This window comes from Hyperolius riggenbachi, chromosome 2 (assembly GCF_040937935.1).
Source record: "Hyperolius riggenbachi isolate aHypRig1 chromosome 2, aHypRig1.pri, whole genome shotgun sequence".
Taxonomy (NCBI): domain Eukaryota; kingdom Metazoa; phylum Chordata; class Amphibia; order Anura; family Hyperoliidae; genus Hyperolius; species Hyperolius riggenbachi.
The window spans coordinates 71,021,536-71,049,428 of NC_090647.1; the positions used below are offsets into that span (position 1 = coordinate 71,021,536).

A 27,893-nucleotide genomic window follows, 5' to 3' on the forward strand; every position below is an offset into this window, starting at 1 on the left:
GCACCAGGCCTATCTTCATATGGAGAAGAAGTACCATATTTTTCGGACTATAAGACGCTCCTGACCATAAAACGCACCTAGGTATAGAGGATAAAAACCAGGGGAAAAATAAATATATACTAAACCTGGTGCGTCCATGGTGAAGGGGCATTGTGTGGATAATGCCCCCTTTGTACCTCTTGTGTCTCCCTGTGTCCCCCATGTGTCTGCATCTGTCCTTCTTGTGTCCTCCTCTATGCCCCTTGTGTCCCCCTCTGCATGGGCACAGTACAGGGAGCCTATGACATTGCGGTGGGTTGGAGGTTAGTATTGGCGGGCGTTTACTAGTCAGGAACTCCCTGCATTTGGACTATAAGACGCAGTGACTTTTTTTCTCCACTTTTGGGGGAGAAAAAATGAGTCTAATAGTCCAAAAAATACAGTACATATAGGAAGGTGTAGTAACGCCATTCTGTTACAGGTCAGATATTGTCAGAAGATCTTCACCCTCTTCTTCAAGAACAGCGTAAAGCAGAACTGTTGACAAAGAGAGAAGCCTACAAGTGAGTGAGCAATGCATTTACAGTACACATGAAGTGAGAGGGATATGGAGGCTGCCATATTTATTTCCTTTTAAATAATACCAGTTGCCTGACTTAAAGTGGACCTGAACTCTTGCACAGGGCAGAGGGAAAACAGAGAGAAATGCACCCTGTATGTATTTAGAGAGTTTAGCCTGTCTAATTCCCCCTCATCTGTGTCTAACCACAAGTTGTAATTTGATCTCTCCCCTGGGTCAGCTGACTGCCACAGCAAATTAGGCAGATAAGCTCATTTGAAAGCAAAGGATGTTACCAATACGTCTGCTTCCATGAAAGCAGGAAGTAGAAACAGTGCAGTTTTATTGCAGGATTTGTATCAGCTGGAACAAATAAATGTTTTTCTTTATAGGTTATTATGCTGGTGCTTATCTTTTAGAGCAGAGAGGAAGTTCTGAGTTCAGGTCCACTTTAAGGTCACCAGACATTATTAGATATTATCTTGGACAGGTAAACATTTAGTGTCTCTCTAAAGCCTGCCATACACTGGCAGGCATTTTACGGATGTGCCCAGAAGACATATCCCACACTTATCCACATCTGATCAGAAAGGGATCTGTTACTGCCACACACTGCACATTATTTTTCACCATGAAATCTATTAAAAATTAATAGTACCGCTGACCCCCCCCCCCCCCCCCCCCATTCGATTCTATTAATCTGATCAAATTGGATAGCAGCTATCCTTTCGTTAGTAGGCCAGTACAATCGATTCTGATTGATTGTCCAAAGAATCGTATCATTAGTGGCCGCCTACTTGCTATTCTGTGGAATGATGTCTGGTTACAGCAATGTTAAGGCCTCTTTACCACGGACTGTTGAGCTGTGTGCTCAGCAAGCAGTTACCAGGCAGCAGTGAGCAGTTGTGAGAGTTTGAGAGGCATTTCACTGCCCAGGCCCGGATTTACCTCAGAAGAGCCTATAGACACAGATGTCCTGACACCTTAGACTTTGCCCTCTAGGAATCTACAGACCCCCGCTTAACCGCAGCACAAGTGTGCTGGCTGTTCCAACTGTCCCTTCTCCCTTACTTCCCTTGCCCATCATAGGTAGCTAGAGGTGTCCCTTAGTATTGGGTAGCTAGAGGTACCCTCAACATTAAGTAGCTAGCGTTGCCCCCAAGTATTAAGTAGCTAAAGGAACCTCAATATTAACCACTTCCCAACTGAGGGGTTTTACCCCCTGACCACCAGAGCAATTTTCACCTTTCAGCGCTCCTTCCATTCATTCGTCTATAATTTTATCATTACTTATCGCAATGAAATGAACTATATCTTGTTTTTTTCGCCACCAATTAGGCTTTCTTTAGGTGGGACATTATGCCAAGAATAATTTTATTCTAAATGTGTTTTAATGGGAAAATAGGAAAAAATGTGGGAAAAAATTTATTATTTTTCAGTTTTCAGCCTTTATAGTTTTTAAATAATGCATGCTACTGTAATTAAAACCCATTAAATGTATATGCCTATTTATCCCGGTTATAAAACCATTTAAATTATGTCCCTATCACAATGTTTGCCGCCAATATTTTAGTTGGAAATAAAGGTGCATTTTTTTCAGTTTTGCGTCCATCCCTAATTACAAGCCCATAGTTTATAAAGTAACAGTGTTATACCCTCTTGACATAAATATTTAAAAAGTTCAGTCCCTAAGGTAACTATTTATGTATTTTTTTTAAATTGTAAATTTTTTATTTTTTTTTTAATTACAAAAAAAAAAATTTGGGGAGTGTGGGAGGTAAGGAGTTAATTTTTTGTGTAAAACAAGTTTATTTGTGTGTAAAAAATGGTTAGGGTGTAGTTTTACTATTTGGCCACAAGATGGCAACATTACCAATTTGTTTCATGCGACCTGCAAGCGTCCTTCCGGACGCTTGCAGGAAGTAGAAAGAGGCTGGGACTTTGTTATTTTTTCACAATGATCGCGCTGCTCAGCCGAGCGGCAGCAGATCATTGCGGGGCTGAGATCAACGAACGGGAATGGATTTTCCCGTTTGTTGATCTCTGGGCGAGCGGGCGGCGGCGTGTGTTTACTAGCGGCAGGCGTCGTGTTTACGAGCGGGAGCGCGGACAGCGGCGGGAGTGCGCAGAGTACGGATTTCTCCGTCCCTGGGGGTGAAAGGATGGAAAAAGGGGCGGAGAAATCCGAACGCGCGGGGGTAAAGTGGTTAAAGAGAGACTGAAGTGAGTGAACCAGCATGTGTTTATTGTAAAGCACCTTAAATAGTGCTAAACCGCCGATATCCCGCGGCAAAACGAGGGGTTTATACCCCCCAAATCCCCTTTGTAAACTCGGGGGAGCACTTCCTGAAGAGGCAGAGCTTAGCCCTGTAGCTCTGCCTCTCAGCACGTCAATCCCGGCTGATCGCCGCCTCTCCCCCGCCCTTCTCAATCTGCCTTCACAGAGAGGGGCGGGGGAGAGGCGGAGATCCATGCGACAATTGACGCGCATGGAGGCAGAGCTGCAGCTCATAGCTCTGCCTCCATGACCAGCAAAATCCAGGACCAAGAAAGTCGTGGATTTTGCAGGGGGGATTTGGGGGTAAAAAACCCTCATTTTGCTGCGGGATAGCGGCGGTTTAGCACTATGTAAGGTGCTTTACAGAAACACATGCTGGTTCACTCACTTCAGAGCCTCTTTAAGTAGCTAGAGTGTCCTCAAGTATTACGTAGCTAGAGGTGACCCTGACTGAAGGGAGATCTCGTCAGTTAAATGCCGAGAGCAGGTTGAGTAATCTCTTATTTACACTCTCATCAGGACTCTGCATAGGGAAGGAGGCACTTGGGGAGGGGATTGGGCCACCTTTCCATCATCAAGCGCCTGTAGGCACATGCCTACAGTGCCTTATGCCTATCAACAGTCCGTGGAAAAGAGGCCTACATTTATAGGTGTTGCAAAGGCTGCTTCGATATTCTCAGACCAATGCAAGAAATATATACACAATATATAATTTTTAATTTTAAATCTGCTCATATGGCTTTTACAGCCAGTACTAACTAACATTGAATACATTTTTTCTTCTTTCAGGTGGAAAGTATATGCAGAGGGTCTCCCTCAGACCATTGATGTAACTGGTGTGAACGAATTGCCACCTAATGAGCAATTCTCCTACAAAAAGCTGAACAGTTTTCAGGGCGGTTTGCAAGTCATGTAAGAATCTAATAGGCTTATATTATGTGGCATGTATGGCTTTGTGTGTGCCTCATTCTAGTGTGGCGTGGATCAATGGGCTTGATTCACTAATGACTACAGGGAGTGTTATAATTCCCTGCGCATGCTATGGAGCCATAGTGTGCACAGTCCAATAACACTGAGTTTAAAGGGCGCTTCATTACATTTCACGATCGCTCCAACCGACGGGTCCAGAAGATTCAAAGAACGATATTGCTGCACTTTGATTGGCCCAGTAGCCTGACTGTCACTTGACAGGCTCCGGCCGGGTTCAGTGGAGCGATCGCTAAAATATAGCGAAGTGCTTTTTAAACCCAGCATAATTGCACTGCACACACTATGGCTGCATAGCGTGCGCAGGGAATTATCACACTCCCTATAATTAGTGAATCAAGCCCAATGCATTCTACTCCTTTTCTTATGTTTTTCTTAGATTTATATGGACTGCTGGATTTCCAAAGTGCCCTTACAAATATGTCAAATCACCTCTAACGTACCACCATTGATACAGCACATTGAAAGTGTACCTAAGATGGGGCAGGAGAGAAAATGTATACTTACCTGGGGTTTCCTCCAGCCTCCTCTAGGCTGATTGCTCCCTTGCAGTCCTCCTCTGCCTCCTGTATCTTTTGCAATCAGGCCCGGTAAGTCGACCAGTGGGGGCCAGTTGGCGCAGGCACAGTCTAGCCCCATGCACTCCCTCGTCATGCTCCCGTGACCGGTAGCGTTCTGTGCCTGCGCTGTACTACTGTGCAGGTGCAGAATGCATTCAGTGGCAGTAGCGTGTTGGCCACAGACCTGCGGACTTACCGGAGCTGATTGCGGAAGATACAGGAGGCGGCAGAGGACGGCGAGGAAGCGATCAGCCTGCAGGGGGAGGAGGCCTTGGGTATGTATACATTTTCTTTCCTTCGCCATCTCAGGTTTCTTTATAATGCCCATACTGTACATCACTAGATATTGCAGGCCGATCAACCTTCTGATTGAATAATCTTATCAAATCGGAAGAGACTCTGCGCCACAACATGGCCGATCGATCTTCCCATTGATTTCTGACCTAAATCAGTTGAATGGATCCACCGGGAATAGTGGAAAATCTCAGTCGCAAGGGCTCGATTATGGCGTTCAGTATCGTAATGACTGATGGAACTCCGGCGGGTGTCCCTGAGGTGTGTGTGTCCCTCTCCTTGCTCAGTGATAAAGGCTTACATGTCCGCAGGGGTGGCTCCTGGGCTCCTCTATTGTCCGGCGTCACCACCTGCCCTGTTCCATGTGACACTGGTGTATGTGGTGATGTCACTGCATGCGCCCAGTCACATGGTACAGGCGCTCCTGATGACGCCGGACACCAGAGGAGGCCAGGTGTCACGAAGGTGCCCAGGTGAGACCAGTGGTGAAGCTAGAGATTATGGGGTCTCATCGCAGAACTTTCATTGGGCCATCAGATGTAGGCACTGTCATAGACCGCACGGGCCGGTCTTTGATCGGGTCAATCACTCAGAGTCAGAAACTCTGTCTCGCTGTCGCTTTGCGCATAGATGCCCATATGTGGAGTCGCAATCTATGAACCAAGAGGAGTGTCCCGACTCCAAAGGATTCACCACACACGCACAATTCAAAGGCTTGCCACCACGTGCGAGTCAGCACATGACTGTAAATATATTAGCACACTGCGAACACTGTAAGTTAACCCTTAGCTGTATGCAGGGATCGGCGCCAGATCTATCTGTCTGTGCCCGATCCAAGCATATGGGTTGTAAATACAAGATACTCTAGAACACAAAGTAACGTTTTCGGAGGAGTAAGTACGATTGTGTATGTTCAGGAACAGGTCATAACCGTAAAAACGATTTTTAAACGTTTTAATAACAAAAATGCATTACACACATTTACATACACCAATTAACATATACACACAAAGCTAAAATAAAAGGGAATAATTGTGAAAGATTTACTTAGCCGAAATGCAGTCTGTGTGGGAATATTTCCTTCTGGGAAAAGAAACGCAAAGTCCTTGGTTTCAGAGTCATAGGCCTTTAGGTATATTTTGTAATCCAAGCAGATGTTAATGTTCCAAGATGGCTGCTAACCACATGGTCTTCTGGTTGGCAGCAGCAGGCTCTCGTGAAGATGGGATTTGGAGAACTAAAGTCCGCCTGCTGGCAATGTGCTTTTAATGAAGCTGGTTTGGGGGTGTGGCAATGCCGGCCCCCTCTGAATTACCCACCAATGACAGTCCACCCCCTCCTAGGAGGATTTTGAGCTTAAATTGTAAAACACTGTAACTCATAAACTATACATGTCATATGTAGGTGCATAGCAGATTCATCTTTGTCAGAATGTACCGATTAATATGACATCTTGCATGAGTGCGTTAGGCTGTCCTGTCCCCGAGAAGGGTTGTACACCAATAACCGGACGGGTTATGGTTATGATTTTTATATCAGCACATTGGGCAGATTTTAACGAATAAGACAATATTAATTCCATAGCTGTGCTATACACGGTTTTCATTTAACAGACCAAAATCATAAACCACATGCTTCTAAATCTGCCCCCCAAGCGGTGCCAGGGTGGCTAGCTCTTCCGTAGACCCCTGTGGAGCTAGCTTCCTTTGGCTTCCCTTGGAGGAAAGGACCTTTTGGTGTGTTAATTATTATCTAAGGGTGACCAGCTACACCAACCTTTGATGTATTACACCAGGATTCTGGCTAGGGTTTCACACCTCTGTGTCACGGGCCAGCAGGAATTCCTGTGAACAGTTAATGAAAACAACCATGCTTTCCTGGTCAACAAACATCCTTCCTGAAAAGAAAAAATGTCATTTTGCTCTGCTTTGCGGAACGATACAGAATGGCTAATCGTCTCGACTTCCGTATCATTCATGACAGGCACTCTTAAGCAATGCCACCTGCCCCTACCCTATGGATATGAGTTAATTGGACAATCTACATTCTCATGCAATCAAAACTGCACCTAGTTCATGGGCACTGAGACAGAGTTAGAGGGTGGAGAAAGTCAGAGAAAGTTAAATGTGAATACATTTAGTACCCACTGCCACCCCCCCCCCCCCATGCTCTAGGGCCCCATAGCAGCTTCTATGGCTATTGCTATGACCCTGGGTGAGACTTCTAAAATCCATTGGAAATCTTTCTGCAGTATATGGCCAGGCAATATATTCGATCAGAGAGGGATGGTTATGGTCTTTACTTCACAGGAGCATGTAGGCACAGATGTCCAGGCACCTTCGACTTCACCCTCTATGAACCTACACACCCCCACAAAACCACACCGCAAGTGTGCTGGCCGTCCCAGCTGTCACTCTCTTACTTCCCTTGCCTGTCATAGGTAGCTACAGGTGTCCCTTAGCATTAGGTATCCATAGGTGACCTCAATAGAGGTGCCCCCAAAGTATTAGGCAGCTAGAGGAACCTCACTATGAAGTAACTAGAGGTGCCCCCATCTGAAGGGAGATCTGGTTAGTGGAATGCTAAGATCTGGGTGAGTAACCTCTTGTTTACACACTGCTCAGGACTCTGCATAGGGAAGGAAGGAGGGAGGCACTTGGGGAGGGGAGTAAGTCACCTTTCAATAATCAGGCACCTATAGGCGTGTGCCTACAGTGCCTTATGGTAAATCTGGCACTACTAATGGTTGATCTGGTGTCACTTCAAATGATCTATGGTCACCTGTACTGAATTTTACCCTGAACAATCCTGCCTATTTACAAAGACTTCCACACTATCAGCAGTCTGTACACAGTACCTCACTGAACTACATCTGCTTACTACTCTCAGCTTCCCTCACCCTTCTCCCGATCCTGTCAATCCTCCATTGCTCTCCAACTAGGGGCGTAACTAGATCCCACCAGGCCCCCCTGCAAAAATCCTGAGTGGGCCCCCCCCCACCACTCTGGGCCGTTTTGGGGGGCTAGAGGGAACGCAGCATGAGGGGAAAGCTATGGCCACACTCGGCGGGGAGGGGTCCCGGTCCCCCCCCTCCCTCACCTCAGGCTTTCCCCTCTGCGCTCCCCTCCAGCTTCAATAAGTGTCCGTGAGCAGCGGCGGGCAGCGGCAGCAGATACATACCTTCTGTGCGCTTCAGGGTGGAAGTTTCTCCTTCTAGACTCTGACGCAACTTCCTGTTTATACAGGAAGTCGCGTCAGAGACTAGAGAGAGGAGCGTCCACGCTGGAACGCACGGAAGGTATGTATCTGCCGCTGCCCGCCACTACTCACTGACTCTTTATATTATATATTTTTTTATGTTCTGCTATGAGTTGTTATGGGTCCTTTTTTAAGTGCTGTTCTTCATTAAAAAATAGCTGAGCTTTGCACTTTGTTGTACTGAGACCAATGTACACTTTATGCCCTGGTATTTTACGTAAATCAATAGTTATCTTTTCTAGTGTTGGTACCTAAATGTATATTTTCATGAAAGACGTACACATTTTCTGCATTGTTTTAGTCCTACTGCTTGCACTTCCTTGACAGATCTTCTGAGTTTATGGCAGATGGATTCTTGACCTGCACAGAGTCATGGACTGACTTAAATGACATCAAGCTGGTGGCTTTTGCAAAAAAATCAAAAATTTCAGGTATGCCCATATAAAAACAATAAGCATTATCCAATCACAGTACAGTTACAGTTACAGTGGGCAGTATTTGGTATTCACATCCCTCTTCTGTCGTTGACCTCAGTAGACTGTTATTACAAGTTAAATGATTAATTTTATTTTTTCCCGGTAAATGCTCCAGCAGTGGCATTACTACAATTTATGAAGCCCCTCAATTTTCAGCGACATGAGCGGGAGCGAGGATGCCCTCGGCCAGGGCAGTGCCCCGTGACATTAAAGTCACAAAATACAGAAGTGAGCTGTGGCGGTGGAACGGAGGATTGTTTTGTCCCGACGCGGGCACAGGATGTCGGCGGGGGGTCGGTAGAAGGCCCAGGTAAGTTAAACTTTTTTTTTTTGCTTACAGCTCTCCTTTTAGGCTATGTTCACAGTGGGGCATTGCATTGAATTGCATGAAACAATATACCCATTGCTACAGTGATGAATTGTTGTAATTGTATGTTCACATTGATGTGTTAGCAGTGCGGTGTGATGGATCCATCGGCATAACGCAATCCATGCAGTGTGGTATAGCATAATGCGAGTGCTGCCTGTGGCTTAACAATAGCCCCTGTGACTGCGGAAGGGGAGCCGGGTCTATAGGGGCCCACTTGTTGTGCAGAGTAAGTGTATGGAGTGCTGTTATATTTACTTAGTTCATGCTGTATCGGGTCTCCTCCTAGTCCTCTGTGTGCTGCATGCTGACATCATGAGGCTCCTGATCATGTCATGCCATTACGAGCCTCTGGATGGCAGCATAGAATGCCTGGCTTCGGGGAAGAAGAGGAGACCAGAAGCAGTGCTACCTGCTCTTACTCTGCAGAAGGGGGGGTGGGGGGAGGAGTGGAAGAACTAGCCACTATGGCAAATAATGAATTGACCAGCCATGATGTGGGGGAATGTGTCAGGGATTATGTTAAAAACCTAAAAAGTAAATTAAATGTTGGTTTAAAAGAGGTGCTGTGTCAGTTTCCAAATCGGACACAACACCCGTGGTTTTTGTGAATTTTGCCAAAGCGCTATAGCTGTGCAGAGCTATAGGTATTTGGATGTGTGCTGCAGAAAACTGCAGCTTGATGTCCGACTCCGAATCCTACCGGCATGCAATTCAGAGGGCAAACCTATTGCCTGAGTTGGCATGCAGGAAAATGCTGCGTATTCGGACATAGTGGAAACGGGCACTAAATGTGTTATTGTCTCTGCTCAATGACATAGGCCTCAATTCACTAAGCAGCTTATCTCCTGCATTTCTATAGTTATCACCATGGTGATATGGCATGTAGTATTCAGGAAACATTTTACCTCAGGCAAACCGTGCGGCGGTAAGTTTTCTCTTGCCTTATTATCTCCAGCATGATCTTAGTGGATTGAGGCCATAGTCTTTCAAGTGTCCCAGAACTATTGTCCTTTTTTATCTATCCCCTGCACTCAGAAGCTGTTCTCTTCCAGGCAAGAGTTTAATAGCTGTAATTCCTTATTACGCTTTACGTGAATTACGCTTTAGTCCCACTGGGTCCCAACAGGACAGAAACTGTCAATTGTTTACCTGAGTGTTATCTCAATCAGGCAGAAAACTAAAATAAGCAACAAAGCCTAATTATTAATATACTTGTCACCGTACCAACACATGTTCATCTTATCATGTTATTTGTCACCTTGGGTTCACTTTATTGTCATTATCCCTCCTCCACTAAACAGAACAGACTGGTTAGCTGCCAGGCAGTGTGTCTGTGTGGTGATCGCACCTTAACATGTCACCTGAAATAATCTCCAATGATCATTTGGGTGATATTTCTTTATTGCCTGGTATGGTCCTCTATTTTTCTATTTTTTTTCTATTTTTCTAAATTTCAGGGGACGTCAGTTCACCCACCAGTATGTTTTTGGGATGCAGAAGGAAATCTGGGACTAGACTAATTTAGTCATGTTGCTGCTAAGTGATTGACCAGGTTTGTATTTTCTTGTTACAGAAGTTGTGGCGAAGATGTGGAAGGAAGATTCTTTCTTTGGCTACCAATATCTAAATGGTAATAACCCAATGGTGATCAAGAAATGCCTCCAAATTCCAGAGAATTTCCCAGTTAGTGACTGCATGGTGGCTCATTCCTTGGGGTCCAGCACCAGTCTACAGAAGGAAATGCAGGTAGCGTCACACTGTCCATGGTTCACCTATGTCACTTCTCACTTTGATTGGACATTGATCTCCCAACGTCTGGGCTGGGGCCACAATCTATATACCAGCCAGCTGAGCTTTGGTTAAAAGAAGAAAATACTTTGAATAGTTTGAAGGTGTCTTTTACAGTCTTTGGTGGAAAAAAAGATCACAGCTACAGCGTGATTTATCAGGGCCATCGATAGAGGGCCTTACACAAGTTTTAAAAATAAATTGTCTTTTTAAAGAGAACCCGAGGTGGGGTTCTGACAATGCAATCCACATACAGAGGCTGGGTCTGCCTATACTTCCCAGCCTCTGTTACTATTTCAATCCCCCCTAAGCCCCCCCTGCACTCTGCTATCGCCCATAAATCACAGTGTGTCGCAACGGGCTATGTTTATCTCTTTACTGTCAGTCTGCCGCTCCCCCGCCTCCTGCATAGCTCCGGTCCCTGCCCGCGTCCCTTCCCTCCCCGCTGATTGGAGGGAAGGGACGTGGGCGGGACCGGAGCTATGCAGGAGGTGGGGGGAGCATGCAGAGTGACAGTACAGATGTAAAAACAGCCCGCACAGCGCGGCTGTGATTTATGGAGGATTGCAGAGCGCAGGGGGAACTTAGGGGGGATTGAAATAGCAACAGAGGCTGGGCAGTATAGGCAGACCCAGCCTCTGTATGTGGATTGCATTGTCAGAACCCCGCCTCAGGTTCTCTTTAATATCAACTTTACAATTAAAATACTGGTAAGTGTCGGTGTGCGACTCACACGTCTTTATGGTCTTGTTTAAAATCCATTCAAAAATCCATTTATGAAGTGGAGAAAGAACGAGCATTGTAACACTTTTGCAACACAAAGCCCTACAAGATTCATATAACTAGTTATTTGACCCCGGTATTGAGAAGTAATCTGACTCTTCTATCTTGCAGGGTGGAAACATCTTCCTGGCAGATTACAAGTTTCTCCAAGACATTCCTGCAAATAAGTCGGTTAATGGTAAACAGCAGTATGTTGCTGCCCCCATGTGTCTGCTATGGAAAAACCCTCAGGATCAACTTGTCCCCATTGCCATCCAGGTAAATTGGGGTGTAGATTTGCTATTGTTTCCTTGGGATTAAAGATTTTTTTTAGGAGATTTGTTATTCACCTTAAATTGGTGCAAACATAAAAAGCAAAAATTCGCACATGCTTCTAGAGTAATTTTACTAAGGATGGAGGACAGCTGAGGGAATCTTTGCCCCAGCTAAACCTAGACTGAATAAAAAACTGTCAGAAGAAAAAACAGACCAGCTGCAGCACCTTTTATGAGAACCTTTGCAAAAAAAGACCAGGGGCCTGATTCACAAAGCGGTGCTAACAGTTAGCACCCTGGTGAAAAGCCCTTTATCATGCCTAAACTCAGTTTAGGCATGATAAGTTTAGGTGTGATAAGTTTAGGTGTGATAAGTTTAGGCATGATAAGTTTTAGCACCAACTGCGTTAGCACCGCAGTACACAGCTGATCAAAAGTTTTGCGGTAGCAAAGTCTGGTGCACTTCGCATAGAGTTTATTGGCGCTGCTTTGCGTGCGGGACTTTGCATGCTATCTACACTTATCTAAACTTAGCATGCCTAAACTTATCACACCTAAACTTATCACACCTAAACTTATCACGCCTAAACTGGCTTTTCACCAGCGTGGTGCAATGGTTATCACGCCTAAAGTCTCTAACTGGGTTAGCACCGCTTTGTGAATCGAGCCCCAGAACTGCATGTTCTAATTCTAGAGATTTCACCTGAGACCAGTTTCAGACTATGGGCTCGATTCACAAAGCGGTGATAACCCAGTTAAAGACTTTAGGCGTGATAACCATTTTTATCATGCCTAAACTCAGTTTAGGCATGATAAGTTTAGGCATGATAAGTTTAGGCATGCTAAGTTTAGATAAGTTTAGATCGCACGCAAAGTCCCGCACACAAAGCAGCGCCATTAAACTCAAAGCAAAGTGCACCAGACTTTGATAGCGCAAAACTTTTGATCAGCTGTGCACTGCGGTGCTAGCCCAGTTGGTACTTAAACTTATCACACCTAAAAACTTATCACACCTAAACTTATCACACCTAAACTTATCATGCCTAAACAGAGTTTAGGCGTGATAAAGGGCTTTTCACCACGGTGCTAACTGTTAGCACCGCTTTGTGAATCAGGCCCTATGGATTGACGGCAGCAGTGCAGGCCCAGCGCCAAAAACAGGCCTTCAGGGATTACCGCGTTTGTATGCGGTAATCCCCTTTTGGCCAACATCCAAACAGGTGACACAAATGACACTCGCAGGCGGTCACTTCCTTTTTTCGGAAATGCGGAAGTGCGCGGAAGCCCGTCCGCCAACATTTTTAAAACACCTGCGTTGCCAAAAACTTACATAACTTCCGGTCCGACGCAGATCGCTGCAGGAGCCGCATGGCAAAGTAGGTATGCGCGCACATTGGATAGGGCACTTCCAAAGCAGCGTACCGCAACGTGGGTAGTATGAACTACCCCGTAGACTTTCATTAGGCTGTGGTGCAGTGCGGTAAAATTACTGCCCCGCCCCAGTGTGAAAGGGCCCTGAATATACAGGTTTTAGGCGAGCAAGTAAATATCATTTTCTTTATCTGAATTGGTTAGAGTAAGGAGAGCTGCTAACATTAGCTCTTTCCCCTTTTGGGGACCGCCTATATGAGAACCTACGCCGCACTTGTGACTGCTCTAGCCTGATGTGGCGGAGGATCTACGACTCCCGTCGTTTCCGCTCCCCACGCAATCATGCGCACCCAAGAGGGGAGATTAAGCTGTCATATGACAGCTGACATCTCCCCTCAGTGATCAGAAGCCATCGCGTATGCGTAAGCCCAGCAAGTCCTAACAGGGATCCGGCTGCCTGACCCCCCCCCCAACACCCTCCCCCCCATTCAAAAACGCCTGCCACTGCCATATGCATTGCAGATTGCCTGGCAGTCTTGCTGATCTCTTTGCTGCAGTACTATCTGCATCACACACCTGAAACAAGAAAGTGGATAATCCAGTCAGACTTCAGTCAGAGCACCTTATCTGCATGCCCGTTCAGGGTCTATGGCAGGAGTGCCAAGCAACTAGTATTGTTTAAAAGGAAATAAATATCGTTAACTACCTAATGAGCGCATCACACCGATGGGCGTGACCGCGGCGGCAGCCCCAGGACCGCCTAATGCCAGTTGGTGTCAAGTCCTGCAGCTGTTGTTTAGCAGGGAACGCGTGTGCGCATGCGCGATCACTCCCTGCCAGTTCACGGAGCTCAGCTCTGTGATCAGCCTGCTAGCTCGGTTGTCCCTCATTGTTGCTCCCAAGGCGTGGTCTCTCATAGGCTGATGCCTATGAGAGGGGGGGGGGTCGGCAATTTAGGGGGGGAAGGAGGGAGAGAGAAGAAGGAGGGAGGGAACAGCCTCCCTTTTGCTAGTAAAAAAAAACAAAAACAAAGATCGTAGAAGCGTTCAGATACCTCCGGCAGAGTGTCCTATTAAGGACACTAAAAGGAGGTCAGAGCCAGTTGTGTGCTAAGTTGCAGGGTTGTGTAGAAACCTGACCAAGCTGCACAGCCCTGTATTGTGAAAAATGGCCTGGTCACTAGGGGGTTTAAGCCCAGGGTCACCAAGTGGTTAAAGGAAACCTGTGCCGGAAGTTTTAACTAACCCTTATGCCTGAGGAATAACGGGGCTTTGTTTTTGGGGTATTTGCAGCCTTTTAAACAGTCACCGAGCCTCCAGCAACATCTTGCAGCTTTCCTCTTGCTTCTGGCCGCTTCTGGCTACTAGCATATCACGTGACATAAAGCGGGTCAGGTGACACGCCGGCCTCCATGCACGGGGGAAGCTGGGAGGCCGCTAGAAGCAAGAGAAAGGCTGCAAGACGTCACTGAAGGCTCTGTGAGTATTGGGGGGAGGGGGGGTGTTTGTACTTTTTAGGCTGGCTGCTCCAGCAACCGGCAAGCACTTATATCCAACATCTGGCGAATGGATACCGGCATAATAAATAGCTGATCTAGCTTGGCTATTTCCGCTGCAGCCCGAGCGATAAGCAGCTGCTGTGCCTGCACGAGGCACACACTATTCAGAGGAGCCACCTGTGGAAGCCATAGTGCGCCTGCGTGATCCACCAACAAGACGGGTGGAATTTCCAGGGGAAACAGTGCTGGATTGGGGGTGCTTAGGAGGACAAGGGAAGCCTTATTAGCATCTGGAGGCATCCCCTTTGCAAAGTAAGTACCCCCTAGGGGCACTTTTTTCACTACAGGTACTCTTTAAGGCCCAGCAGGATGAGCATGGGTACCCTTGTTTGTGTACTAAAGAATCTAGCGTCAGTAGAGCTGTCTTGTGACATCAGTTAATGATCGATCATGATTCTTTAATGATCCATCATGATTCTTTCTTAACCATTTAATGACACCCTAACGTATTAAAACGTCATGCTTTACCCTATCAACAGCAACATGACGTTTTAATACGTCGCGCGTTCCCGCCGCCGCTACCGCCGTGTGTGCGCCGCTACCGCCGCCGATTCCGCCGGGATCCCGTGCTGAGTGATTGGGGAAGAGGACCGAACGGTCCTCTACCCAATCGCAGTGCCTGGAGTGAATGGACGTGACCGCGAACAGCGGCTACGTCCATTCACAAAAATAGGAAATTGTTACTTTTCAATAAAGTGTAAAAAAAAAAAAAAAAAAGTGATCACTTCCTAAAAGTATATTACACATACAAAATACATACATACACAATTACATACACATCATTAATAAAATTACACTTACAACCCTCCCACCCAAAAAAAAAAAACACTTGTAAAAAAAATTCAGCTTAAAATAAATAAATAAATAGTTTCCTTATGGACTCAGCTTTTTTTAATCTATATTTTATGGGGAAAAATTAATTTTAATTTATTACATTGGGGCTGGTAATTATGGCCAGAACAAAAAAAAACAAAACAGAAAAATAACACCTATATTTCAAAATAATATATTGTCACCATACATTGTGATAGGGACATAATTTAAATGGTTTAATAATCGGGACAACTGGGCAAATAATATGTGTTTGTTTTATCCACAGGAGAATGTTTAATTTTAAAACTATAATGGCTAAAACCTGAAAAATAATGATTTTTTTTCTTTTTTTTTTTTTTCTCATTAAAACGCATTTAGAATAAAAATATTCTTAGCAAAATGTACTACCCACAGAAAGCCTAATTGGTGGCGAAAAAAACGAGGTATAGATCATTTTCTTGTGATAAGTAGTAATAAAGTTATTAGGGAATAAAAGGGAGGAGCACTGACAAGTGAAAATTGCTCTGGTCCGTTAGAGTAAAAACCCTTGGGGGTGAACTGGTTAAAGGATACCCAAAGTGACATGTGACATGAAGAGGTAGACATGTGTATGTACAGTGCCTAGCACACAAATAACTATGCTGTGCTCCTTTTTTTCTTTCTCAGCCTGAAAGAGTTAAATATCAGGTATGTAAGTGGCTGACTCAGTCCTGACTCAGATAGGAAGTGACTACAGTGTGATCCTCACTGATAAGAAATCCCAACTATAAAACACTTTCCTAGCAGAAAATGGCTTCTGAGAGCAAGAAGGAGGTAAAAAGGGGAATTTCTTATCAGTGAGGGTCACACTGTAGTCACTTCCTGTCTGAGTCAGGACTGAGTCAGCCACTTACATACCTGATATTTAACTCTTTCAGGCCTAGAAAGAAAAAAAAGAACACAGTATAGTTATTTGTGTGTTAGGCACTGTAGATTAGAGATGGCCCAAACGCTTCGCCGGCAAACGGATCCCAGCGAACTTCGGTGGTTCGCGTTAAGTTCGGTTCGCCCCCATAGTGCATCATGAGGGTCAACTTTGACCCTCTACATCACAGTCAGCAGGCACATTGTAGCCAATTAGGCTACACTTCCTCCTGGAGCCCCCCCCTTATACAAGGCAGGCAGCGTCAGGCATAGGACTCACTCGTGTGCCTGCATTAATTAGAGAAGGGAAAGCTGCTGCAGACTCTCATAGGGAAAGCTTGGTTAGGCTTTTGTAGGCTTCTTAGCTTGCTCCTTGCTGATTCTTATTGCAAAAAAATAGCACCCCACAACAGCTCTTTTGAGAGCTAATCTTGTTCTTGTGTTCAATTTGTTTTTCTTTTTGTGTGTGTGTGTCCCACTGACACTTGTGTTGCATAGACAGCCTTGGTAATTCCTACTGTGTGTGCCACTGCCAGGCCCAGCACATTCAGTGACTACCTGTGTGTGTGACAGTTGCACATTGTAATACCCACTGCATATACCTACCTGTTGTTCACTGTGCACCCACCCACCTACGTGCGCACACGCAGTGTCACTTTGCCTGTCCGGTACCTGTCTGTGTGTAACAGGTGCACATTGTAATACCCATCACTGCATATACCTACCTGACAGTCACTGTTGTTCTATCATTGAGCTACCTAAGCCCGGCAACCATATGGGCTTGAAAACCGCCATGGCCTGCACTCTAGCCATGTTGCGCACCAGTCCAGCACGGCCATCACTACACAAACAGCTGTTTGCGGTGCGTTACACAGTGAGTTTGGTGTGTCAGTGTGAAGCAGTACTCTACTTACACTCCCTGATTGATGTATACACATGCAAGATGTTTTAAAGCACTTTAGGCCTGCAATTTAGCATTCAATGGGCTTGATTCACAAAGCGGTGCTAACCTAGTTAGCACGCCTAAAGACTTTTGGACGTGGTAAGCATTGCACTAAGTAGGTTAGCATCGCTTTGAGGGAAAAACTCACGCGCAAAGTTTTGCGCATAAAGTTTTGCGTGTGCAAAATCCGGTGCGTGAGAAACGTCGCATCGGGTTTAATGGCGTTGCGCGCGTAATACCTTACGCGCAAAACTTTGCGCGTGAGTTTATTTTATCACGCCTAAACTGAGTTTAGGCGTGATAATGGGTTTTTCACCAGCGTGCTAACAGTTAGCACGGCTTTGTGAATCAAGCCCAATGTGATTTCTGCCCTTAAAACACTGCTTTGTGTCAAATCCAGATTTTTCCCCGGGACTTTTGGAGTCTATCCCACTCTGTCATGCGCCCCTCCAGGTGTTAGACCCCTTGAAACATCTTTTCCATCACTTTTCTGGCCAGCATAAGTGTTTCTAGTTTTCAAAGTTCGCCTCCCCATTGAAGTCTATTGCGGTTCGCGAAAGTTCGCGCGAACCGAACTTTTGTGGGAGTTTGCGAACCGAAAATCGGAGGTTCGGTCCATCTCTACTGTACATACACATGTCTATCTCATCATGTCACATGTCACTTCGGGTAGCCTTTAAACAAACCCAGCGGAAGTATTTTTAATTGTCTTTACTGACGTTAACTCTTCCTCTGCTCATCATCTTCTCTTCCATCTCCAGCTGAGCAGCATGTCTCTGCAGTAATAAAGCTGTTGTTCAAAATATTGTTCCAGAGGACATCATTCTCACACGAGATTTCTTCTCGCCTTAAAGAGGAATGTCACACAATTATTCTACAGCCACAGAGCTGGGGGCGGGCAGCAGGCTACAGAGCTGGGGGCTGGGCTGTGGAGGAGGTAACCCAATCTTCAGAAAAACCGCCATGGCATTATAGCGTGACAGGAACAGGGACTTCACTTACAGTGGGTTGCAAAATTATTCGGCCCCCTTGAAGTTTTCCACATTTTATCATATTACTGCCACAAACATGCATCAATTTTATTGGAATTCCACATGAAAGACCAATACAAAGTGGTATACACGTGAGAAGTGGAACGAAAATCGTACATCATTCCAAACATTTTTAACAAATAAATAACTGCAAAGTTGTGTGTGCATAATTCTTCGGCCCCCTTTGATCTGAGGGCAGTCAGTTGCCTATAGACATTGCCTGATGAGTGCTAATGACTAAATAGAGTGCACCTGTGTGTAATCTAATGTCAGTACAAATACAGCTGCTCTGTGAGGGCCTCAGAGGTTGTCTAAGAGAATATTGGGAGCAACAACACCGTGAAGTCCAAAGAACACACAAGACAGGTCAGGGATCAAGTTATTGAGAAATTTAAAGCAGGCTTAGGCTACAAAAAGATTTCCAAACCTTGAACATACCACGGAGCACTGTTCAAGTGATCATTCACAAATGGAAGGAGTATGGCACAACTGTAAACCTACCAAGACAAGGCCATCCACCTAAACTCACGGGCCGAACAAGGAGATCGCTGATCAGAAATGCAGTCAAGAGGCCCATGGTGACTCTGGACGAGCTGCAGAGATCTACAGCTTAGGTGGGAGACTCTGTCCATAGGACAACTATTAGTCATGCACTGCACAAAGTTGGCCTTTATGGAAGAGTGGCAAGAAGAAAGGCATTGTTAACAGAAAAGCATAAGAAGTCCTGTTTGCAGTTTGCCACAAGCCATGTGGGGGACACAGCAACCATGTGGAAGAAGGTGCTCTGGTCAGATGAGACCAAAATGGAACGTTTTGGCCAAAATGCAAAACGCTATGTGTGGCTGAAAACTAACACTTCACATCACTCTGAACACACCATCCCCACTGTCAAATATGGTGGTTGCAGCATCATGCTCGAGGGGTGCAACTCTTCACCAGGGACAGGGAAGCTGGTCAGAGTTGATGGGAAGATGGATGGAGCCAAATACAGGGCAAACTTGGAAGAAAACCTCTTAGAGACTGCAAAAGACTTGAGACTGGGGCGGAGGTTCACCTTCCAGCAGGACAATGACCCTAAGCATAAAGCCAGGGCAACAATGGAATGGTTTAAAACAAAACATATCTATGTGTTAGAATGGCCCAGTCAAAGTCCAGATCTAAATCCAATCGAGAATCTGTGGCAAGATCTGTTCCCCTAACGCTGTCCATCTAATCTGACTGAGCTGGAGCGGTTTTTCAAAGAAGAATGGGCAAGGATTTCAGTCTATAGATGTGCAAAGCTGGTAGAGACATACCCTAAAAGACTGGCAGCTGTAATTGCAGCAAAAGGTGGTTCTACAAAATATTGACTCAGGGGGCTGAATAATTATGCACACCCCACTTTGCAGTTATTTATTTGTAAAAAAATGTTTGGAATGATGTATAATTTTCGATCCACTTCTCACGTGTACACCACTTTGTATTGGTCTTTCACGTGGAATTCCAATACAATTGATTCATGTTTGTGGCAGTAATATGACAAAATGTGGAAAACTTCAAGGGGGCCGAATACTTTTGCAACCCACTGTATATGGTGTGGCGTGTGTGGAGGGGATGAGTAAAGGTAGTTGCGGCTATCATAACTGGTTATAATATATAAAGTCAGTTTCCCTGACACTTTCTTTAATTTACACGGGAGGTTTACTGACTGAAAGCAGTTCTGATTAAATATATTCTGATTTATTGAAGGGGAAGCTGTACTAATGATGTATATTCCTTTTTTTCAGTTGTCTCAAATCCCAGGAGAGAATTCTCCAATCTTCTTACCCAGTGATAATGAATATGACTGGTTACTGGCCAAAATGTGGGTGCGCAATTCTGAATTCCACATTCATGAACTAGTTACTCATTATAATCAAGTCCACCTGCTTGCTGGGACCTTCAGTGTTGCAACCAACCGCCAACTTCCAATGAGTCATCCAGTGTACAAGGTAAAGAGCCTCAGTAACAGTCTCATCCTCTTCAGTTTTGCTGGATCAGTTATCCAAACGTATAATCTCACTACAGCTCATTCCAGTTTTGCTCACTAAACATTCCAGTTTTGCTGACTACCCAAAGGCCTTCTAAATTTCATGTGTTCAATTGCTGCAGTTTCAACTGGAACCATCCTTTCAGAGAGCATTTACAGTGAAGCAGTTTAGTGGTGCACGATTTGCTGAAAAAAGCAGTAATGATTGAAAGACTGGCAAGATACAACTGAGGAGATAAATTAGTGACAGGAGTAAAGCACAGCTGTACATTTCGGCATAGAGAAAAAGCCAGAAAATTCCAGCTTTTCTAATATAGGTGAAACTTAGAAAATTAGAATATCGTGCAAAAGTTCATTTATGTCAGTATTTATAATTCAACTTACAAGGTGAAACTAATATTTAAAATAGACTCATTACATGCAAAGCAAGATATTTTAAGCCTTTATTTTTTATAATTTTGATAATTAAAAATCTCAGAAGATTAGAATATTGTGGAAAGGTTCAATATTCTAGGCTCCAAGGCTCTAGGCGTTAATTACAGTTCATTTTTTTTTCAATTGCTTTAGGGCCCTTTTGCACTTAATCAATTGCTTGCTCTCAGTTCTAACTGAAAGAAAACTGATTTTCAAAGGGATATCCATGTTTTCCTATGGCTTAGTTCCCACTATACGCGTTTTAACTGAATGCTTTTTCACAATGCACTGCTATGGAAAAAAATGCACACCAACGTGCACTAACACATACCAATGCATTAACTACTTTAGCCTTTTGGATGTTTCTGCTACGTCCAAAAGGCTGCTGCTGTGGTGCTGCGCGCTCGCCCGCACGCTCCCGTGCCACCGCCCGTTAGCCCGGAGATCAGTGAATAGGAACTAGGATCTAAGTCCCCGGTAGAAAGACCGACGGCTTCTTTGAGAAGCCGCAATCTTTCTGAAGAAAAAAATAAGTTTCCTGTCCTCCCTAAACTTCCTGAAAGCGAGCGCTGGCATCCAGGACTAATAAAAAAAAAAGAAGATTGACTGTGGCCATCTTGTGGTCAAATAGTAAAACTACATCTACATACATTTTTTTAAATAAATAAACACACATTATTACATTTAAAATTAACTGTTACCTCCCACAGCTATAATGGCCAAAAACTGAGAAATAATTATTTTTTTTCCATTTTTTCTTAGTATTCCTGTTTAAAATGCATTTAGAAAAAAAATATTCTTAGCAAAATGTACCACCCAAAAAAAAGCCTAATTGGTGGTGGAAAAAAACAAGATATAGATCAATTCATTGTAATAAGTAGTGATCAAGTTGTTGGCGAATGAATGGGAGGTGAAAATTGTTCGGATGCATAAGGTGAAATATGACTGAAGGCTGAAGTGGTTAAAGAGGAACTCCAGTGAAAATAATGTAATAAAAAAGTCCTTTATTGTTACAATAATTATGTATAAATTATTTAGTCAGTGTTTGCCCATTGTAAAATCTTTCCTCTCCCTGAATTATATTCTGACATTTACTGGTATCACATGGTGGCATTTTTACTGCTGGCAGGTGATGACACTGGAAGTAGCTGCTGCTTGCTTTTTTAGCAGTTGGAAACAGCTGTAAACAGCTATTTCCCACAATGCATTGAGGTTCACAGACAGGAAACTGCCAGGACCATGGTCCTCAGAGTTTCCTGTGGGAGGGGTTTCACTATAATATCAGCCATACAGAGCCCCTTGATTATCCGTTTTTGAAAAGTAATAGATTCCTCATGGGAAAAGGGGTATCAGCTGCTGATTCGGATGAAGTTCAATTCTTGGTCACGGTTTCTCTTTAACCCATTCGCGTTCCGTCGTTTTCACTTGAGAAATGTTCACCTCCCATTCATTAGCCTATAACTTTATCACTACTTATCACAATTAACTGATCTATATCTTGTTTTTTCCGCCACCAATTAGGCTTTCTTTGGGGGGGTACATTTTGCTAAGAGCCACTTTACTGTAAATGCATTTTAACAGTAGGAATAAGAAAAAAACGGAAAAAATCATTATTTCTCAGTTTTCAGCCATTATAGTTTTAAAATAATACATGCCTCCATAATTAAAACTCACGTATTGTATTTGCCCATATGTCCTGGTTATTACACCGTTAAAATTATGTCCCTATCACAATGTATGGCGACAATATTTTATTTGGAAATAAAGGTGCATTTTTTCCGTTTTCCATCTATCACTATTTACAAGTTTAAAATAAAAAAATATAGAAATATTTCATCTTTACATTGATATTTAAAAAGTTTAGACCCTTAGGTAAATATTTACATGTTTTTTTTTTTTTTATTGGAATGGTTGTTTTTTTATGTTAATCATTTTATTTGGGTATTTTTGGGAGGGTGGGATGTAAACTATAGTTTTATAATGTAATTGTGTGTTGTTTTTAATTTTTTTTTACTTTTAGTTGTAGTTTTACTTTTTGGCCACAAGATGGCGGCCATGAGCTTGTTTACATGACGTCACTCTAAGCGTAACACCGCTTAGAGTGACGCAGGGATGAGGCAACGGCCAGAAAAAGCACAGCTTCCGAGAGAAGCTGTCGCTTTTTCAGCGGGGGAGAGGAATCCGAATCAGTGATCGGGCACCGTAGCCCGATTCACTGATTGCCTGGTTAACGAACCACGGGCCGGGAGCGCGCGTGCACGCGCGCATGGTTCCTGGACGTAGTTTCTACGGCCAGGAACCAAAGTAGGTTAAGTGTAAAAAGACCCTAAGCGCAATTTTAAAAATAATGCTCAGTTTTTCAAAACAATGCACACAACACTAAACACAAGTAGCGCGACTCCTCAGATTATTTGCAAAATGGAACACATTAGTCAAAACTATACAATTTCTTAAAAAAAAATGTTCTTGTCATATACTGTACATAAACATGCCATCATATGGTCAGATTCAGTTTGAATCAGTTAAAAATCAAGTGTTTAACCTAAAACACTCTTAGCATTTGCCCAAAGAAAGTGTAAAAAGAAATTCTACAACAACACTACATGACACCAGTTATGAAGACCAATAAAAATATGTATTTCTTTTCATCTATTAAAGTTGGTAAATACATCATCTCTCTGCCTATCAGCTAGCTAGCTGGATCTGGCCACAGGGCAACATCACAGACTACAGGCGGATCGCTCAAGACCAGTCTTATCAGCTGAACGACGGACTGTACACACGCCTGATTTGACGTCCGGACGACTGAACGACGGGACGTCCAAACGACCCGTCGTTTAAAAAATCAGCCGTGTGTATGGGCCTTATGGTTTCATTTGCAAGGCAATGTGAAAGATTTTTCTGGAGTGACAAATTCACCCTTGTATTGATTCCCTATCAATCTGGTCACAGACTTCCACCATAGCTTGAATGAGGGACATCTGGACATATGGCCAGAGACCTTCCACCACCATGCTGAGAAACTCCTCAATGGACTTTAGAAAGGGGGAGTATGTTTGAAGGTATTGGACAGTACTGTAAATTGTAGACATCAGCAGAATGATGAAAGGATGCATTGACCCTGATGACTATGGATTGCATCTGGTCACTTTGGTTTGCTTTGTAGTGTGTTCAAAAATGTAAGAATGAGGTCAGTGTTGTAAGGAATCAGAAATCAGAAAGAATCAGATTCAGAAATCCTTTTATTTGCAGACTACTATGGTTGTTATACCCAGAATTGATTGCGGTACACATGGCATTGGCAACAGAATAAATAAGACAATTGGCACAACACAGACAAGATAGCAATGCGATAGCAAGAGACGTTAGAAAAACTAATACATGTAGGTAGTCATTCAGAGCATATGAGGGGATTTTATGATTGGGCAGGCAAAAAATCATCCCAGGAGAAATTAGGAGAGTGCTGAAAACTAATGTTGCGCACAAGCGGTACTTAGAGGGCAAGCGCAGGGGAGACTTCGCTGCTAAGTTGATGAGATTCTGCGGAGGTGGGAGCTGGTGGTGGGGGGGCTGTAGTACAGGCAGAGGACAGCATGAGGAAAGAAGGTGTTCCTGCGCCTGGTGGTGGTTCTAGAGGGGATGGATCTGTAGCGGCGGTCCGATGGGAGAGGCTCAAAGAACCGTTTGCTTTGGTGGGAGGGGTCTCTTGAGGTCTTGGTGGCTCTTGTCTTCACCCTGGTTGAATGCAGGTGGTTGAGGGGTGGCAGGGTTGTTTCAATGACTCTTTCTGCCACACCAATACCTCTTTGGAGCCAGGTTGGTATGGGAGTGGAGGAACCCATTCTGTGAAATGACACCACAAAGGGTACTGTTGTCTCCACATTGCCATGGTACATTGACAATAGCCCTATGGCCAAATATGTTTCTTCCTTGTCTCAATGTTCCCAAGTTGCAGTAAATCCAGCCTCATCAATATATGTAAATTCATGCTGGACTAGTTCCTACACATCCATTTGTAAAAGTCTTTGAAACCCAGTAAAAGATCATATTGCTACCGTAGATCAATATACTGTTGGTCTGCTATACAATAAAATGACATGTACAGTCACAAAAGGTGCATTGCCATACTCAGGGAACAGAACCCACCCCCACATATTGGCCTCAATTCACTAAACTTTATCAAACACTTTATCGAACGTTTGATAATTTACCTCATGAGTAAAATCTAATTTTGAATTCGCTAAGGTGTTACACATTTATTGAACATTTTATCGATAAAACATTTGATCAATCTATAACACCTTAGTGAATTCAAAACTAGATTTTACTCATGAGGTAAATTATCAAACGTTTGATAAAGTGTTTGATAAAGTTTAGTGAACTGAGGCCATTGTGTGTGGAAAATTAGTGCAGGTTGTATTGTTTTTGTTTTTTGTTTGTTTTTTACGGAAGTGCTATACAGAATCACAGATGGCTCCTGAAAATTCAGCAGCCTCATAAAAAACATTACTTGCATTTTCACATGCGATTTCACATTGTGACAATAGGCCTGTGATTTCAAAATCACAGTCAAAAGGCCTGCCTAAAGGGGGCCACACACCGTACAATGAAAAGGTGTGATTTTCCCGTTTTTGAAAAATTGATTTGTACAGAAATATAAACTTTATTTTTTTTTTCCAGCAAGCTAAATTTTTTTTACAGCTGTGCTAGAAAATTCTGAATTAAATGATGTAAATTTAATGATTGTAAATTTCTGGATTTACTATATTACATGGTCCACAAACCTAGCACGTATTTCAACAAAAAACAACAATTGTAGAGAGCTTTTCTCTTCCATGGGATTCAGGCTGGTTTCACACCGGAAACTATTGTTAGCTGTGCAGTGAAGTACCAGGGTCGCACTGCCAAAAGCAAGCCTTCAGGGATTACGGCTTTAATACGCGGTAATCCCCGTCTGGCAGCAGTCATAGCAGGAAGTGAGGCTCTCTACCGCTCATTTCCTGTGGCCCGAAGACACGTGTTACATGACCTAGTAACCCTGACTGGTGTGTGCATAATTATGTACCTTTGTGTGTGAACACCTGGTGACCGTGTTGAACAAATCGGTTCATGGGTGTGTTTGTCATTGGGTATTGTAATGTGTCATACACCAAACAACCCCTTCATTGGGCACGTGTCAAAATGTCCATGCAGACATAGAAGTAATGAAACGGTCATAGACTCACTGCATGCACAGCCTAGCTGGTACACTGTGCATCATAAAAGTAATGCATGCCATGATCAAGTGCAGATACACAGAGACAGTGTCTCAAACAGTGTGTATAAATCCAAGATCCCTTGGAACCAGCAGCGAGCAGCTCAAAGCAGTCACGTGCACAGAGGGAGCTCTGTTTGTATACACTCTGGGGTACCAGCAGCTAGCATCAACAACATGCGAGCCTCCCGTTGGCCCAGCCCCTTTAATGATGTCACCAGTAGCAGAGCTGGGATTGGGCAATGGGGGGAAACTCTACACAAACTGGTTGGGTGTTCGGCAGCAAGGTGAAGGACAATCTGCCAGGGACCAGGGCCGGGCCGAGGCATAGGCTGGAGAGGCTCCAGCCTCAGGGCGCAGTGTAGGAGGGGGCGCACAATTCATTCAGCTGTCATTCCTAATTGTGTATGAAGCAGAAAGAAATAAGAAAAGGGGATACATAGCAGTGACTGCAAGCCAGATAACTAGATATTAAGGTGTTGGGGAGATTGCGGGCCCTGTGGCCCTCTTAGTCTAATAGCAATCAGTGTGTGACGGCTGGGGTGGGAGGGGTGGAGGGGCGCACTTTGGTGTCTCAGCCTTGGGTGCTGAAGGACCTTGTCCCTGCTCTGCCAGGGACACTGGAAGTATCATGGCTGGGAACAGTGGCTATTGTGGCTGGGAGAGAGATTACCCTCATCCTCCTCAGGCCAGTTCCAGCGCTTGGACCCCTGAAAAAGAGCGTGTCGACGCTTGTCAATAGTTTGCGCAGGTGCCCTCCGGGTAAAAGCCAGGCTGGATTGAGTCCGAGCAGCTGCGCAGGTGCTAGCCGTCTGCGCCTCAGCAGTCGCATGGACCTGATTGGGCTCCGCTTTTTTCGCTGGAGCCCAATTGGGGCGGTTCTAGTGCTCTTTAGGCTTCCCCCTCCTGAGGTAAGTATCTACATTTGTAGATGGCAAACCTCATAGGTTTGCTTTAACCATACTGGTTTTTCATCATGGGATACTATATCTTTACATATGATGTAATTGTAAATTCAGTTTGTCCATCTTTTACCAGATGATGATTCCACAGCTTCGCTTCACACTGAATATAAACATCCTTAGTTTGGACAAGTTGGTTGGCGCTGGAGGTGTATTTGACCAGGTAAATTGTTTATTATTATTTAATGATTAACCCTTTCCAGACCATGCTAGTTGAAATCTACATACTGTTTGAGTCTGCTTGTTTCTGACAGGACGTAGTTTTAACTATTGCCGCTGCACGGTCCCTCTACTCTCGCCATCAGTATGACGGCAGAGCTCTGAGAGCTGGTCAGAAGCTGATTTCATTGGCTACTGACCCTGTTATCACTATGAGTGAATCCCATTGGCTTACATTGATGGACAGGGTTAGGAGCCAATAAAAACGGCTCCTGACCGCCACATAGAGCAGAGAGAGGGGCCTGTGGTGATAGGAGGGCGGCGTTCGCAGGTATGTGTGGCGATTCGTCAGTAAGCATCGGTTTGTGGTACCAGCAGTCTCTGGTCAGAGACTACTGGTATGGAAGTGGTTAAAGCCCGGAAGCAGGGCCGGCCCGCTCATGAGGCGGGGTGAAACGTTTGCCTCAGGTGGCACTTCTTGGGGGGCGGCAACCGCCCGTTCGTGGGTGCGGGGGGGGCGGCCGCCGAGCTGGAGGGGTAGCGGGCAGGAAGGGGGGATTGGGCCTAGCGGTGGGGAGGGGGGTCGGGTCCCCCGATCTGTGCTGCACTTTCAGCTTTAAATAGCTCCGTAGCTGCCGATAGTAAGAGGGGCGGGCGGGGATCACTCACCTCTTCCGGTTCCAGCGTGCGCTCCACTGACGTCACTTCCTGCAATGCTGCCCACTTACAATACAGTGGGCGGCGTTGCAGGAAGTGACGTCAGTGGAGCGCACGCTGGAACCCGGAAGAGGTGAGTGATCCCCGCCCGCCCCTCTTACTATCGGCAGCTACGGAGCCATTTAAAGCTGGAGGTGGAGCGCAGATCGGGGGACCAACCACCCTCCCCACCGC

At 44.7% G+C, this 27,893-nt stretch overlaps 1 protein-coding gene across 6 annotated transcripts in view; it reads left to right on the top strand.

Moving 5' to 3' along the window:
- The window catches only part of LOC137545543 (hydroperoxide isomerase ALOXE3-like), an 87,185-nt gene that overhangs the window by 41,872 nt on the left and 17,420 nt on the right, over window positions 1–27,893 (top strand). For all 6 annotated transcript variants that reach the window (XM_068266896.1, XM_068266897.1, XM_068266895.1 and 3 more), the window contains 7 exons: window positions 461–542; window positions 3,606–3,728; window positions 8,243–8,346; window positions 10,335–10,507; window positions 11,444–11,590; window positions 19,972–20,175; window positions 26,920–27,006. In XM_068266896.1, coding sequence (XP_068122997.1) covers window positions 461–542; window positions 3,606–3,728; window positions 8,243–8,346; window positions 10,335–10,507; window positions 11,444–11,590; window positions 19,972–20,175; window positions 26,920–27,006 — 920 coding nt within the window. The remainder of the gene's footprint in view (window positions 1–460; window positions 543–3,605; window positions 3,729–8,242; window positions 8,347–10,334; window positions 10,508–11,443; window positions 11,591–19,971; window positions 20,176–26,919; window positions 27,007–27,893) is intronic.